Genomic DNA, 17,948 nt, shown 5'->3' on the forward strand with positions numbered 1-17,948 from the left:
GTCACTGTGGTGTGTGGTTTAGTTTTACTTCGTGGAGTTGGGGAGATGTTATAAAGTGTTACAGGATTACCACTCCAAGTCCTGTTTTGGTTGATGAGCTGCTGATGATTTTCACCTGCTAGTTTAGGCTGGTTGCAGTCAAAACAAGTGGTGAAAAAGAAGTCCTGTCTCTGTCTTCCTGCTTTTTGGCATATGGCCAGTGTAAATAATACTTTTAAGTGTCTAAACAGGTATGTGATTATAGGTCCTGTTTCCATTTCTAACAGTAAAACAGCCATTAGTGGAAGTATTTACTTCTGTGCCGTATGCCTAACAAGGTTCATAACGTTACAAAATGGACATTAATTTCATTAAAAATACCTCTATAGCTGTAAATAAAACAAATAATTTGTTCATTATAGTGTCTGTGTTGTAGTATTCTGATCTACACCACCTGTCTAAATTACTAATATTTTTATCAGATGAATGAGTTAATTTTATAATGAAGTAGGTTTCTACAGTTCTTTCCCTATTATTGTATATGTTGCTTTAACATTTGTCACCATATTGAAGGTCAAATTAAATCCACCATTTGTGTACTGATGTTATACTAAATTAGTAATAATAATTGTTAGTGACTAGTAGTTAAATATCTGTATGCATTATGGTAAGGCAGAATTGTCAGAAATGGCATGACCAACTATGAAACAGAAAAATTGCAAAGGCTAGAATTACCTTGCTGATATTCCATACAGTATGCTTTAGATGATAGTCAATAAATGATTAATATTTCTTCCTCCAGGGCAAAGGAATATGAGAGTTTGATGGAAGCAAAAAATGCCGTCTCCGATTCCCCATTTAAAGCCAAGTAAGCATTTAACTTTATGTATTTTAGACTTTTTTTTTCCTGTCTGTAGCAGAAGTGCTTCTGAAATTTCCAGTGGAGTGTGGTAAGGTTCCCACTCAATATGGGATGTACTGTCATATTGAATTACAGATCAATTCCTAACACGAAAGGTCAGATGTTATAAATGCCTTTTTTTTCTGAAAGCACTGTATATCTTAAACCATGTAAGATGCAATAGAAAGAGAGCATGTGCTTATCTCTTTCCTACCTGGAAGCAAGAAGGTTCCAGCTTAGTACTCTTCAACACTGATTGTGAAAGTTCAGTACTGGAATTATGGAACTGAAAAGCTTGTGTTACCTCCCTTTGGTCAGAAACAAAGGTTCATATGGGGAAACCACAGGTATTTTAATGCACAGGTGTCTTAATCTGGCATTGAGCTTTGTAAAGAATAGACCATTTTATTGTCAAAGATAAGGCACAGATGAAGGCAGTAGATAGTAAAATTAAAACAAGCAGTTATCACTGACAGATTTCTCCTCCTTAGTATGAAGCTGAAAATTAGTCAGCCTTTTCTGTGTGATTGCATTGAAACTGTTTGGCAAAAGATGCAGAATATTTGGATTCCAAAAAGTTCTTGACAAGGTCTCTCTTGCCAAAGGTTTTAGAGGAATCCATATAGCTGTTGCGTAAGTAGGAATAGGTTCAAAAACTGAAAAGTGGAGAGGCCTGATCAGTGTTTGCTAAATAGGGAGGTTACTGGTAGAGTTCTGCAGTCCTACAATGTTCAACATAGTCACAAGGACTTGGACTAGAGGGCAAACAGTGAGACGACACAGTTTGACCACTATGTGAAGATACTCAAGATAATAGGGACAAGAGCTGATACTGAATAATAATTTTGAAGAGAGACAGTAACAAAGCAGTAAAACGGCAGGTGAAATTCACTGTATATTAAGGGCTACACAGTGTCGGGGGACCCCGGAACTCAGTGCTACCTTCACATACAAACTGATGGGCTTTGAATTTACCGAAGTGATACATAGTTCCAAGAAAATACTAGCTCCGTACTCCTAGCAGTTAAAGCAAATCCTTTATTAAAATTATTTAGACAGGTGCAGAAATAAAATAATGAATGTCATTATGTACAAATCATCTACATCTTTTGAATGCCATGTGCATTTCTGCTTCTTTATCTCAGAAAGGATATACTGGAATTGTTGAGAGTTCACAGACAGAAAGAAAGGAAACAACTTCTGGTATAACTTCTCTGTTAGGGATTAAGTACTTCTCATTCTGGAGAAAAATGCAATGGCGGGAGGAAGTTGCAAAGGATGTATGTTACAGAGATTTACAAGGTCATAAATAGTGTGGAAAAGATGGTGGTGACTGATCGTCTGCTGTCCCTCCCAGGGCCAGAATGAGGAAGCACGGAATGAAGATCAGTGGTTCTTAGTGCTGTGTGTAATTAGATATATGGGACTCGTTGACAAAAAGATGCTGAAAGTTTACCTTGCATTCATAGCGGTTCAAGGAAACAACATCTAGCTCTAGAGATTCCTAAACTGAAAATGGGGGCAAGAAAAGGATTAGTAAAGAAGATTACATATGTTTACCCAGTTCTTAGTTTTCCTCAGGCATCCATTTACAGTTCTTTGTTAGGGTAGCAGGCAGATGGTAAACCATTCCTACAGTTGTGCTCAAGAAGTCCATGGAAGGTCAGTCAGGCTGTAGCAGCTCAACAGTTGGATTCAAATACCTTCATCCTGAAATGATGATGACTTTCTGGGTTGGGGATGTTTGTTTTCAGGATGAGGTAATAACCAGATTCTGTGTTTTGTTGTTGCTTCCATCATTCATAAATTGCTGATACACTTCAAGGTAGTGATTTTTAGAAGTCCCTATTCTTTAAGATGTTCAGATCCTTGCTTTTAGGCTTCCCTGATGCTTGTATGACTAACATGTAAGCAGTGTCTTTCATGCAGTCTTTTTAGTAGTTTGAAAACCTGCTGCTGAATCTCAGTATGTATTTTAATCAAAAACATTGCCGAGGTTTAACATAGGAAAATGAAACATCTCCACCAGATGGCACAGCTGCATAAACACATCGGGGAAGAAGGTTCTGTTGGCTTCGTTTCTTAATTATCAGCACTTCAATTTTCAAGATTAATTTCATGGCGAATTAGGACTTCTAAATTTGTAGCTTCTATGTTTTGCTTTTCTTTGCTACCAGAAAATAAAAACATTAGGTTCTAGTTGTCAGCAGAAATGTGGTGTGTTTGAGCAACTGACAGTACTGACAAGCTGTAGCTTTTCCATGTTAGCTTCTTTCTGACTTCTGATTATCATCAGTGACGTGCTTTATTCAGTTGTTTCAGTAGCAGTGCAACAGAAACTCAAGCAAGTTGTTTGTTTTGTTTTGTTTGTTATTTCTTGACTGATTCTCAATCTACAGTTTTTATTTCTCAGTGAAATGCTAGGGTACTTTCAGGCAGAATCTTCTGTTTCACCTGCTTTCTTATTGCCTTCCTTTTTTACCTCTGTTCTTGGAACATCCTTAACTTTCCTGCATGTTCTCAGTATCTGAATGGAGTAGGTGGTGTAATATGAGGAGGTTTCAAATACATTTGTGGATCCTTCTTTTGGCTGCCTCTTAACTTTTCTTTATTTTCTCAGTTTTTTTCTTTATTTTCTCTAGATTGATTTTGCTATTTTGAAACCAGTGTCACATTTATTCTGACATAATCTAAAAAATAAGAAATATGAGAACTGAAATGTAATTACAACTAAGGACTTAATTTGCATGTTGCACTCTGAGCACACATGCCCATACAGCAATCTGTTGCAGTATTTTGCAGCCATAGCATTTGGTGAGATCGTTTTTGTTGTTCTTCGTTTCTTGTATGCATCCTGCCTCTGGACGAATCACTGAGGTAAGGAGGCACTGTCTCACAGATTCTGAGGATGTTTATAGTTCTGGCCCTGTTCTGAGTGCAGGGAGGCTGGAGTTATGAGCCCTTTCAAAGTGATGATCCCAGGGAAGGTGCAAGTAGAATCACCAGTAGATCCACATGGTCCATGTCTTGGCAGAGTGTAGCACTGCACGCCTGGTGCTGCACCAGCACCCATTAGGGCTGCACTCTGTTAGAAATAAACTACTGTGGTGGCCACTGTGTAGCTCACTTTCATCACAAAGCTAAGATAATGTAAAATGGAAGTATGAAAGAGAAGAGTAGCCTTCTCTCTCTCTCTCTCTCTCTCTCTCTCTGTAAAGGATAGAGTGAGAAGACAAGACATGTTCTGAGTTTAAGACCAGACCATATCTGTTTATGTGGATAAACAAATTAATACAGGAAAAAATAATAGGCAACATTTTTCTTAACAGAACTAAGTACAGGATCCTACTTTACTAAGAAAAATAACAAGAAGAATTAGCTGAAACAGTATTAGATCTCTACTAAAACGTTTTTGTATTGAGAAGCTATGAAATAGTTAACGGTTACCTTTTTAGCTAGAACACAGTGTACTACTGTGAGCTAATATTAACTGCTACTGTACCTGGCTGAGACAGAGCAAATCCTTGCCAATACTAGGAGTTGTAACAGCTATCCAACATGTGCTCTGAGTAGATCTGCAAATTTAATGAGAGAAGTCATGTCATAGGGTGAAGGGTGTAAAAACTAAGAAGGCAAATGTGTTCTTTGTGTCAAAACAAATGCCACTATGTTTTGTTTCTTTGGAAGGAAGGTTTGAGGTATTCAAATTTGGTGGAAGTCTGCTAGTGAACAAAGAAACAACTTTTTTATCAGTGGGCTGAGCTTAAAATTTTTTTAAAAATCTTTTTAAAATTCCATTTAAAACATGACACGGTTGGTAGATGTGTTTGTTCACTTAACAGAAGCAAATGAATTTTAGAATGAGATCATTAAATACAACTTTCTGGTATGTTTCCTTGCTTATGTCTCGTTTCTTTAACTCCTCCTATCCCTGATTATGTCTTTGTAAACAACTAAAACCATTTATGGAATGCAGTTTATCTGATTTTAGTTGTTAGTCATGTCAGAAAGACAGAACCCAGAATTAGTCTTTGGCAGGTAAAAAGCCTTTTTAGATCACCTTTAAGATTAAGCCACCTTAATATTATGAGACCACTGATTTCCTGCGGCAGCTCCTAGATTGTTTCAGTAGTTCTTGTTAGTGTATGGTTTGCAGGCTTATAAAAACATTCACTGAGGAAGCAGTGATTCAAGTGCTTTCTAAACCTCACAAATAATACAAATATCAAAAAGCAGAGAATGTTTATCTTGCTTTGATAGACATGGTATGTGTGCCTTTTCCAGTTTGAGTACTGGATATACTGATTCTTGAGGGGGATTGTAAAAGGCTTTAAGTGTTTCTTTTCTAGAAACAGTTTTGGAAGATGCCTGAAACCGTTTTTTTTTTCTATTTAGTAACTATCCAAAAAATTGCCTCCCTTAATATAGGCAGAAAAATAGATACAAATGCTGCTTTACTTGCTTGGTGTCTTGGTCTCTGACCAATCTCCTGTAGAAAGTCCTTTCAAGGAAAAGTGCTGCACTCATTCTCATTTGGGAATGGCCATTCTGTTGCTCCGTGGCCTTTTTCAACTGTTCATTAGCTGGTTGGTCATTGGTTGTACTTAGGTTGTTTTATAAAAGCCAGTGGACATTTGATGCATTTGTGGTATTAATTCGGATTCTCTGGGAACTGATCTGAAGGTAATTATTTAGTGTCCAGTCCGCAAAGTTAGCCCATCAAAACACACATGGGCGATGGCTCTTTCTGTTTGCAGCATCCTTTGGTGTCCATCAGAGCAGGTTTTTAAAAGGGAAGGAAAAAGCTTTCGTAAAGTAAGAGTGTTAGTTACATTTATTTAATATCTATTATTCCAAAAGCTGTATGTTTGAGTGTTAAAGCAGTCTGAAGGTAGGAAAGCATAAATGTCATCCATAAATATAAGCAGGGAAAGTAAGGTAATGAAAGATTGCCTAAAGGGAGTTAGCACGATTGCAGGAATGTTTAAAATAAAAATATAACCTCCCTAATCTAATACTTCAGCCACTTTCTCCTCTCATTCACGAAGGACTTGTTTTGTTTTGTTGTTGTTTGTTTTTTTCTTTTTTTTTTTTACTTCCTCCTTTTTTAAACTACGAAAAGGGGCACTTCAGACGGTCTGATGAAAGAACCACTATTCTGAGAAAGGCCTGCAATACAAAAAAAGGAGTCAGGAATGTAGTGTGGAGTTTGTTCTTGCAGAGCCTCGAAGATAAATGCCTTCAATGACACAGTTCGTTCTTTTTTTTTTTTGTGCAGTATAGCAGTGTGTTCACAAAACAAATGGACCTTGTAGGTTTTCTTGGTGTACTAGGCCAGTTTACAGTTAAGTCAATTATAAAATATTATACCACAATACTGATTAGTGGGGAAAAATGTCTGAATCTGGAAATATTTGTGCAAAACTTGTTTTTAAACAGCTGTATGAACTATAGAAGAGCTGAAATATAAATAAAATAAAATTCAGTTAAATTTAAACAAAAGTAAATATCTGCTCTCTCATTGGATGGGCAGTAGGTGTTATTTTCAGAGAATTGCCAGAGCATTCTTATAGCAAATGAAATTAATTCAGAAAATCTTTTTAGCAATTTTGCCATCAGTTTTTAGGTAGCTTCCATTTCTGAGACTAACAAAGATGTACAAAGCTGCATATTTAGGCATCTAGCTATGTTGTGAAGTAGAGCGGTGTTTTCCATTGCGTTCCTAAAGTGATTAGAATGTGTCAGGTGTGCCACTGAGTATGTTACTTTGCTGCAGGGGTAGTACAGAACAGAGCAGGGCTGTACGTTGCTTTAGGAGGATACAGCATAACTCAGTTTTGGGCTGGGCAGGAACCGCCACAGACTTTCTCAGTTCTCTCCAGGCACGCACTGCACAGGCAAGAATTGGGGCTGTGTGTCCAGCTGGCCTCTGGCCGCCCTCAGCAGGAGCGCACAGGAGGAGTAACCAGTCTCTGCCACTTGTACTGATCCTTCCGGGCATACATTCAGCACACAGCCAAGAAATCATGGATTTAAATGTGGAAGTGCTGAAATAAATTGATGTTATTATTTCAAGGTGGTTTGGTGGTTGTGTTTTTTTTTTTTTTTTGGAGATTAAATGTGACCTATAAACATTGACAGAGATCTTTTTCCTTTAGTCTATAAAATATATTAAACCTACTAGAAATATTTAGCCTATGCTAAAACCAAACCCTTAATTTTACAATACTTCGTTGTAATTTTATTTACATATTTTCTCTATAAACCTTTAATTTGACTATCCGTCATTTTCCTATTTGCAGTGCAAAAAGACCCGATAATGTATTTGTATTTGCTGAACATGCTATTTAGCAGAGTGTAACATTCTAAAACCAATCTGTGCCTTATGTCTTTTAGGATATTTCTTCTACATTCTGAATTATCTCTTTGGAGGCAATGCTTACGTTTTAATGAGTGGGATGTAAATAATTTTAGATAAAAAGGCATAAATGTTAACTTTCCCTTTTATTTAGCCAAATAAATTTTCACTTACTTATTGTTCCCTCCATGGCACATTAAACCTTGGAGGAATGCAAATTCTGAGATGGAGTGAAAATTAAGTTGTTGTTTTCAAAATGTTTGGATTTGGACTCAACAGTATTTCCTCATAGTCCTTGAGCAGGTGTTGATACGGTAATGTATTAATCTACTATATGCCCAAAGGGTGTTCTCTTTCCAGATCTGTTTGTGGCAATGATTAATTCTATATTCAAGTACAAGTCATCCTGCATAGATTTCTAGTCCTTTGAAACAGTCTTAAAGAAAATAATTCTTATTTCTCTGTGATGCTGTCAAGAGGTCAGTATAAAGTATAGAAATTATTTTAATTTCTCCAAGACTCACTCAGTGGGAGGAGGGTTTTTATTTCCCATCTCTTCCCCATATGATCATGTAGCATACTTTACCCTTTTTTGACAGAAGACCAACATACAGTATGATATGAAGATGTAAGAAGTAATTCTTTAATGCGGCACAACTGGAAATGTTCTTTGTGTTTTCAGCATCAAAATAAGAAACATAAAGTCTGTCTTTTGGTAAAAGCTTTTCAGCAAAGAAAATATCAAGAACCTAATCAGTTCTACTTCATTGATTAGATGGGCTTTCAAAAATGTGCATATAAAATTATTTAAGAAATCTAGATATTTTTGTCTTAGACTGTGTATAAATCTTGGGGTGGTTGCAAGAGAAAAATTCAATGCAGCATCTGGAAAGAAGGGATGTTCCAGTAATGAAGTAGTTTGTTATTAGTGCTCAAGAGTGCCAGTTGTGTAAGTGAAGATCATTCCAGAAGAAGAAACTGATTTAAGGTAGTGTCTTAATTTGGAGAAAAGGGAAATGCTTGAGAGACTAACAAAGTATTATTTGGCAAAAGAGGATATATGTTCTCACTTTTCTAACATGAACTTCAGCGTGATGCAAAATGAAGTATTTATTGGTTCTCACAACAATATGTGACCACTGGTGCATGAGGAAAGACAGGAATTTCAGTATGTATGAAAGTTCTTTTTGAGACTGAAGGGAAAGGGAACATGTCAACAGACAAGGCAATGTAACATGATTATTTTTTATTCGATTCCTTTTTAGTAATGCCTTGATCAACCTTACACATTTTGTATGCTGATGGCTGATGAAACATTTTTTCTGTCTCATCAAAAAAGGTTTCAGACTTGTCATGTAGGAGAGGGGTTTTTATTTTCTCTGTAATACTAAGATTAGGAAAAGTCCCTTTCTTTAGCCTCTGTGCTTAATCCTGGTTGAATTCCATTCCTCTGATGTTAAATGGAGCAAATGGAAACCTGTCTTGCCATCTTCTGTCATGGAGTTGCACACAGTATAGTGTGTTGGGTTTTTTTGTTGTTTATAAATGCTTTAATCATAGAATTTGGGTAGATGTTTCCAATGGAAGTCCTCTTTATTTTTGATTAATGCACGAGGATATTGCCAAGAAAATAGCTATTTTAAACCCCACAAGAATACCTGAAATACCTAGCTTCTAAGTCGTCTTTCTGCACTGCAGCAATTCAGTTTTTCATCAGTGCTACAATCCACTCCTTAAGCTCAGCAGCGTTAGCGGTCATCTGATTTATTGTCAAAGTCCTGCAGTTATTTGGCTTTTAATTTTCTTTCCCATTTTAGCTCCTGGTTTACTGTGTTAGAGTGTTTCCTCCGACTTCAGTTTCCACAGAGGAAACAACCGTGCAGAAAATTTTGTTGGCCTTAGTACCCCTTTATTTTTCTTGTCATAGAAAAATCCACAGGCTGAATATTAGTGGACTCAGCTGACCAGATGATGATAAGTCCAAAACACAAAATTCTGCAAATCGTTTTTATTTGTACTTTCAAAACATATCTTTATTTCCAGTGTCTTTTGAAAGCTTCTTACAAATCTCTTAATTTCTTTAAAGAAAAGATACAGAGTACCTGTTTCCCACTGATTAAGTAGAAACTTTCTGTTCAGGTCTCATTCCAAATAAATATTCTGTATTTTGTTGTTTGTTTTTTTTTTAAACACATGACTGTTGTGGTTCATTCTCCTGCCATTCTGTCTCCTGTCTCACCTCTAGGAGAGCAGTTAAGGCAAGCTTTTTTTTCCTGTTACTCTGTCGTCACTTTGTGACTGCTTTCTGGCCCTTTCACACTGATGGTCTCCCATTTTATGATAAACATTGATATCCTTCCTGCAGGTTTGTATTTACTTCTAATCACAACTGTATTTCTTCCTCTCATGCTGCTCAGTTACCAGCTTCTTCCCACTTCCAGTACAAATTGTTCTACTAGCTCAAACGAAAGGTCGAGCAAGCACAGCAGAGCAGCCAGTAGTACTAAGACAGTGGCTTGCAAATACGTGGCAAGTACTGACTGATACTTCCTCGCTGCTTCTCATAATCCCGTGGTAAGGGACCCTGTTTAGCATTTTTATCACCTGCCTCTAATGCCTCTACAGAGGTAGAAGTCTACATGTGAGCTAGTTACTGATTTCACATTCAGGGCAAGGAAAGATGCACTGAGTGTGCTTTATTTTACACTCCAGGAGGAAATGAGCGGTGCCTTGTAACTGTGTATTGTTCCTCACTGCCTAGCAAGAGAGCATAGGCGAATAGCCCAGAGGTAGATATGTAAAATTTAAATGAGTCCGAATCCACGTGTGTGTGCGTCTCTCCCACCTCTGCATTTTGGCTTCATTACTGACCCTTATTAATGGAATGCCCTTTCTGAGGTAGCCTGCAGAGTCACTAGTTTTCATTTGTTCAAATAAACCTGAAGAGCTATTTCTTTTATGATGCCTATAAGAAATTAGCCAAGTAGTCTGCTGTTCTGTTTCTCTTGCTCATCTCAGGAGGGAACTACTCAGATAAGTGGGTGGGAAGAATCAAGCAATGGAGGAAAAGGGCATGTTGAAAGCATATTGAAAAGTAAGATGACTTCCAATACCTAAAGTTGGCCAACAGGAAAGGTGGGGAGGGACTCTTTGTCAGAGAGTGTAGTGATAGGACAAAAAGTAATGGTTTTAAACTAAAAAAGGGTAGATTTAGATTAGATATTAGGAATAAATTCTTTACTGGCAGGGAGGTGGAAGTAGGTGATCTTGATTGAAGGTCCCTTCCAACGCAAACCGTTCTGTGATTCCTTGACAAAAACTAGCAGGATAAACTGTGGAGGGATAATAGGGAAATTAACTTGTTTGAGCAATGAAATAAATAAACATAGGACTAATAAAGAATTGCCTTTATGGCTATACTGTTCACATTATTTCCTTACCATTTCCCTAAAAAAGCAGATAGTGAAAAGTCATAGACACTCAAAGCTGACAGTGCCTACTTGCTGTGTTGCACATTTTAGTTGCTGTTCAGTATAGATGATATTGTTACACCGATTTTCATTGTTGTTTTGTTGAAATGTAGTTACCGGAGTATCATTACAAAGATGAAATTTTCCATGATTTGGAGACTTTTTCTTTGCTTTAACTGCTCTTTGTTTTCTGTTTCATGTTGAAGGTTACAGCGATTAGCAAAAGACCTTTCCAAGCACCTCCAGATGCAGGATAGCGGTTTGTTGGCAAACAACAAGGTTTCTGCTCTGGACCGGACTTTAGGAGAGATCTCTCGTATTCTGGAAAAAGAGGTATTGTGACTGTTACTGTCTGTTGTGATTAATCTATAAACTGTGTTGCCCTCAATATCAATTTGGATTTGGGAATGTTTTAGATGTGTATTGATGAATACTAATGACTACTATAGTAGAAGCTTGGAAGTTTCAGAGTGTATCTGAAAGGAGTTCTCCTGAAGGGAGTTCAACTGTCTAAATGAACAGAGAGCTCTGTTCATGAGAGAGCTCTATTTCTAGCATTATGCATTAATTAATGCATTTGTTACTAATTTTGAGAAGTTATCTAATAAAATGCAGTAATTATAAATATGTATTGGAATTCCTATGTTACTAGGTATTAGTACTTCAGGATTCAATTTTTTATTTAAGTGTTTAAATTTATGACAAGGAGGCTTTGAAGAGAAAAACTGTGCAAGTTTTCTTTTTTTTCTTTCCCAAATCCACACTTTTTTCAGCGGGTAGGTTCAGGACTCTTGCTATGAGCTTGATGCATACGCAGAATGATGTGTTCTAGTTACTAGTAGAAGATGAATATCATTTTTTTTACATCAAACAACAGGCTTGTATGAAATTTCTAGTCTGTTTACATGGGATTTATAGCATCATCATTTCTGATCTATTAGTAACTTTAGATAAGTCTGTGCTTCTACCACAAGTAAACAACATTTAAACAAGTGGATTTGACATGGATTGTTTTCCAGTTGTATTCTCTAGTATTTTAGAAAACTGTCTGATTTAAGTAGAATTTAAGCTAATTAAATAAGACCAGGTAAGTGATTTTGTATTTCTGAAAGTATAAAAGCTGATTCAAGCTTGAACATTTCTGTGACGGATATCATGAAGTTTAACTTTGTTATATTAGATTGTGGCAAATAGGCTTTCGTTTTATATTTACTGAAGTTTAAAGATTAGTAAAAATACGCATGTAATGTAAAAGACATATTTCTGTAAAATAAAGTGTGTGCTGTTCATTTCCCAGTTTGTGCTAACATATACCAATCTATGTTAGTAACTGGAGTTGCGCTTAGGAGTAGAGGAAGGCTGATAAAGTGAGGATAAACACTTGTTTATCCTGTGCCATTTGTCCTCTTGGTACAACCAAAGGAAGCAGTGGAAGATTTTGAGCTTTCTAATTAGGAGGCCAGCTCTGTTCTGCCAGGAGCCCCAGCACAGATTAGAACAGCTCTTGCTGTGGTATTTCAAAGATATTTTGAGTCTGGCTGCAACCCAGACTGTCTAGTTGTGTTTTTTCTGTTCTCATCTTGCTTCCTACAGCTGCAATGGCTTGCACTTCACCCATGGGAGGAAAGTGGCCAGTTAAGAGTAAGTAGGAGATCTTTTTGCTTACTCACAGTGTAAGAGTTGCACAGAAGTTGACATTAGTTGGTAGTTTGATTTAATTTAAAGTACAGATCTGGCTTAATGCTATTTTTAAACAAGACTGTCATTACATGCAGGCTATCATGGTTTGATTTTATATGTTTAATAAGGTTTATTATAAACATAATTACTTTATTATAAATAAGCTTTTACCTAGCTGGCTAAATATTTTACAAGTGATTTGTCTGATCCGTTGTACTTTAATTTGTCCTTCTGCCTGTTGTCCTCAGGATGCTTTTGCAGCAGAACGAATGAAAGGACTGCTAAATAGTCATCTTAGTACTAAATATTTCACTGGATGTTGTTAATGGTTTGAGCCATGTAGTTACACTTTTAGAACTCTGCACTCCAATTAGCAAGTTTTCACAGGACTGAGTCGTAAGACTTCTTCCATGTCCCCCAGCACCAAAGAGCTGAAATGCTCTGGGGGTGCTTTTTAGACAGGAGTTGTCAGTGTCGTGTCAGGAGGAATGAGAGCTCCCTTGCTCTTCTGTAAATGTGCTTGGTTAGAGTATGCAGAAAGGTCCCTCAGCAATTTGACAGTGTTTGCCTCAGCTGTTCCTGGTGGCGTCCTTTCTCCTCAACCAAAAATTCAGGAAGGTTCCACATCACAAAGCTGTTGTGCTTTCCCAGAACACTGCTAAGCCTGTTTTTTGGGGTTGGTCTTCAGTGGAGGGTTGAGGTATTATATATTGTATGTGTTTATGGTTTGAATTTTCTCTTAAGTGCTGTGCTTATAAAGCCTGCCTTGCTTTAAGATAAAATGCTGAATTTTTGTAATTGAGAGCGTAGAATTTTCATCTTTATTATTATTTCAACGTGGTTGGCCTGCTGGCACAGTGGTTTGTCTTGTAATACAACTTTTTAAACCATTAGAACCTCCATATTTGAGTTTTCCAAAGGAAGGTTATTTTGTTCTCTCATTGACCCTTAGAAAAGACCTCTCTTTCATAGCTGCAATCACGATATCCTGAAAATTAGTACTGAGAGAAACCAAGTTAATAAAATCTGAGGAGGGGGTTTCAGCATTGTGGTTCAGAGTTAGTTTCTGTAAAGATAAGTGCCATGCTTGAAGGTTTTCACAGCTTACTCAGTGTGAAATACAGCTTCTAATAGCATATACTTTTAAATACTGAACAGTGCCGGGATACTGTTCTCCTGTGTGTTATTTTAATTACTCTGAGTTGCTGATCAAGTTTAATAGCAGTTTTGAAGGACTTCCAACATTTTCCAATTGTACAGTGTTTGTGTTAATTACTGAAACATTAATTTCATATTTATTTGAAAATTTAGAAAATGTGTTGTTGCATCAGGTCTCTGAAAAGATTTATCTATTTGTGAAGTTATTGAAATAATTACAGGAAACTGTAGTTTCCTGAGATTCTTTTAAATAAGACATGAATTGCAGCTAAATGTTAATCATCAATTGTTCGTAATGTTACTGCTTGTTGAGCCTGCAGTCGGGAAATAAAAGGTAAATTTGGTGATAGTCATACATTATTTTGTTGTTGATTTGGATTTTTACCCTCAAATCATTATTCTACACTGGAGAAGTCTTATTACATCTGAGTGTCCTAATCAATAAGGTCAAGAAAGATTGATTGCAATAGCTGTCACTGTGTTTACGGCACAGATCGTAGGTAGTCATTTATAGAAGTGGATAGTAATTCTCTTGTTAACTTGTGAGTCAAGAAATCAGCAGACACATCTTACATGTCAATGGGCGGTGAAAAGAATCTTGATGGTGTCAGTCATTGACTGAGAGGAGGAGACTGACACTGTTAATTGAATTTCCCTGGAGAACATAAAAATATACCATAATGTAGGGGGAGGAATGAGGGAGTGGGAACCACACAAGCTGTCAGTGTGTGTGAGCTGATAACAGTGATTTACCCTTACTAATGGCCTGGGTTGAATAAAGAATTGCCCTAAGGGAGGACAGAGTTAACAACAATAGATCCTTGCCACTTACTAGAAATTCTTCAGACTCAGAAAAAGTTATGCACAAGTATTGTCAAATAAAATTGATTCAAAAAAAAAAAAAAACACCTTTTCAGTCATACTCTGAAACATTTAAGTTTTCTTTTGTTAGTAGCTTACATTGACTGAAAAAAGTGTATGCCTTCTCACCAGGGAAATAAAGATTTGTTTTATGAAGAGCAAAATACCAATACAGCAGGAAGCGTTTATTCCTAGTTTAAAGGGGTTTTGCATCAGCATATCCTCTAGATACTCAGATTGTTAAAGTGCAGCTTCTGAGGATCTGACAAGAAGTGTGGCCATTAGTTGCACACAGCCTGTGGTTCACACATGCGTTTTAATTGAATCAACATAGACGGTGCTATAAAGTCATAAACGACACTGTTGTTCCAATTTTAAACAGATTCCTGCCCAATGCCCCTTTGGAATGTGTCCTTGCTTCTGCTGGTGACATCAGACCGGAGGTACAAAGCTGGATGGCGCTGTATGTGCTCAGTATGCTGCCCCTGGATCTATCTGACACACACTGTTAGGGCTTTGATTGGGTTGTGCTCTAGGTTACTGGAAGGCAGTCCTGAGGTTTTGTGCAGTCTCTCATCCTTCCTGGCAGAAATCCTGAAAGGAAGCTGTATTCACTTTCACCTCTACTTTGTTTAAAAAATATTAAACAAACAAAAACAACAAAACAAAACAAACAAAAAACATGCACACAAACACAATAGCGCAATGCATGCAAATGTTACCAAAAAGCCATGGCCTGATGTTGGCAAATTGTCATGTGGAACTCTTCAAGATCTTAAACTGAACGTTATCAGATCTTAAATTCTCCTAAGAATTGGCCTTTGCTTAAAAAAACAAACAAAACCAAAAAAAAAAAACAAAAACCCACCACCAACCAAAACTCATGTAGCCTCTTAAAGAAGGCAGAACTGCAGGACTAAAACAGTTTTCCTGCCGCAGTTTTTTCTGCTTCAGAGTTTATACATGACCATTCTTCAAGAGACCTAAGCTTTCCATTACTGAGGGCAGCAGTGTGTTTCAGATATGCAGGGAACCCAGGATTAACTGCTCAAGTTTGACTTGAGCACTCATACAGAAATGTCCTGTAATAGGGAATTCAAAAAAAATTGATTGAAATCAGTGTATCCTATTAGTGTGACCACAGATACAGTATTAAGCTGCTAATATCATTAATTTTCTTCAGTGTACAGAGGTGATCGTTACTGATTTAAAAACAACAAACAAACAAAACCACTATTTTCTGCTGTGTAAATATTATGTGTTCCGCTGCCTGCAGTACGTATATTTCTAAGGCTATGAACCTGACCTGGGTCAGAGGTGACTGCCGCTCACTCAGATGGTCTTCCTAGACCTGCTGACACATCACTTCCCTAAAATTCTCCCTACTTTCTTTTTAGTTTTGTGTTGTTTTGGTGGGGTTTATTTCGGTTAGTTTGTTTTGATACAGTTTTTAAAAGCCCTACTTTAAAACGTTTATGGTACCACAGCTGACGCACCCCGCTGTTCTGAGGACCGTGGCTGGATGCTGTGTTCAGGAAGGAGCGTGGTGACAAGCAGCCGAGGGCAGCAGCCTTTTCACCTGGCTCAGCTGCAGCTAAAACACTGCAGTTAAATCACTGCTGTTAAATGTGTTCAATACGTATATGTGACATCAAGACAAGCTGTTAATGTATCTCACATCCTCCTGACTGGGAATATGACATACACGGTTTCGGTATGATCACAAAGGGAACCTTAGGATTTTTGGAATTCAAGTGCAACAGTTAATCTGCTTAACTGCAGGTTTTTTCATAACGTTTCTAGTCAGACCACGAGTTTGAAAAAGGTATTTATCACAACGCAAGTTATACAATTCCTCTAACTTAAGTGATTTGACAGGGAGCATCCTACAGATGTGCTGCCGAGGAGAGAGCTACAGGGGAAGGACAGAGGTTTCATAAATGTCCCAGCCTAAGCAAATGATAAAGCTGAAACTCACACTCATCACTAGGCACAAAACCCTAACAAGCAAGATTTCCCTGGTTCTGATGTTTATAAAATTACTAGGATTTTGTGCTGTTTTGAGGATAGGTGTGTTCCGGTTTCCTTCAGGTTTCCTAGGTGCAGTAAATAATACTGCAAATTAGGTTATTAAAGTATGGGACTAAAACTGAACTGAAGTGGATAGAAGAGGAGGCTTATAACAAATGGAGCCACATTCATGTTGCTTATGCTTACTCGTCAGCTCTCTTGGCACAATTCTAACAGTAGTTGCTTTTCAGTAGGCTAAGTTTCAAGGTATTTATTTTTATTAAGCTGGAATAGTCCTCATCCTGAGAAGTGATTTCAGGGAAAAAAATGCGTTCACTTAGGAAAAGGTCTGATTTTGTAACTCAAAAATGTGTGAATCTAAGCTAGTAATTGTTTCTTGTTTCGATACTTTTATTATTTTTAAAAAGGCTCTCAATGCTTGTAACTTCGAAAAAGTGCTCTCTTGATGACCATTAATGGTTTGTTTAGTGCCAGACAACATTTTTGTTTTTGCAATTTTTAGATAGATTTTTCGTCTTCCTTTTTCAGCAGTCATGATGTCAGTTATTTACATTTCAGGACAATGTTTGTTGTAACTTTCAAATACAAGGGGACTATAGGGAGACAGTGTTTATGCCATTGTAAAGACTGTCAGAAATGGCTGGCCTTAGCAGCACAGTTAGGGTGCCTATTTATGATTTGTTCTCTAAACTGTCAGGCCCACTGGGTGTGGTGACCATAGCCAGTGTGAAGGTTCATAGGCCAGTTTCTGGAAGGCACATTGAGTTGTCTGTCCAGCTAGTCCTTCTCCTCCCCACCCCCCCAAAAATAGAAACTGAATCACCAGAAACTTAAACAGTAAGATTAAAAACTGTTTTTGCTCCATGTACTAACTCTTCGGCAGTGTTAAGTGGAACATGTGCAAGCTTTTGTACCATTTGCGATAAATTTCTTAAAAATCCTCCACAAAAAAAAAAAATAAAATTGTTCTTGTGTGTGTGTAAAATGCATATATGCAGACAAACAGATTTTAGAAGCAAATATTCAAAAATGTTACATACTTAAGATACCATATAAGAACACAGTAAGTAAGAATTGTGGTTCCCCATCTCTTACACATTTGGTTCTGATGCTGCAATAGTTTGTGAAGCTGGCTCAAGCACCTAGGTAGCTGCCTATTTCTAGTGTAGCAGAGTAGTGTAGCCGTCCAAAAGGACTGAAAGACATTGAATTTAACAGCTGAATTTTATTTTTCAGAAGTATTCTGGACCAGCTGAAAAGGCAATGATGTATGTTTAAGCTTTTCTAAACTTACTATTGAGTATATTTTAAATGGATATGGCATCATTGCTCCACATAATCACTGAATGAATACTAGACAAGATACTGCAATTTGATACCAAACTCTTGAAGGAATTTAGAATTGCTAAGCTAAGCAAAAGTAACGTAACAAGGTAGTATATTTTAAGCTAGATTATGTGTTCAGAAAAATCAGCCTAGCTTTAGAGTGTGCAAGTCATAGCTTGCTGTT

General features: G+C 37.1%; 1 protein-coding gene across 5 annotated transcripts in view; it reads left to right on the forward strand.

The window, feature by feature from the left end:
- SCAPER (S-phase cyclin A associated protein in the ER) overlaps positions 1-17,948 on the forward strand; it is a 160,368-nt gene that overhangs the window by 74,484 nt on the left and 67,936 nt on the right. For all 5 annotated transcript variants that reach the window (XM_067004071.1, XM_067004069.1, XM_067004070.1 and 2 more), the window contains 2 exons: positions 782-847; positions 10,915-11,041. In XM_067004071.1, coding sequence (XP_066860172.1) covers positions 782-847; positions 10,915-11,041 — 193 coding nt within the window. The remainder of the gene's footprint in view (positions 1-781; positions 848-10,914; positions 11,042-17,948) is intronic.

The sequence above is a fragment of the Anser cygnoides genome, chromosome 11 (assembly GCF_040182565.1).
Source record: "Anser cygnoides isolate HZ-2024a breed goose chromosome 11, Taihu_goose_T2T_genome, whole genome shotgun sequence".
Taxonomy (NCBI): domain Eukaryota; kingdom Metazoa; phylum Chordata; class Aves; order Anseriformes; family Anatidae; genus Anser; species Anser cygnoides.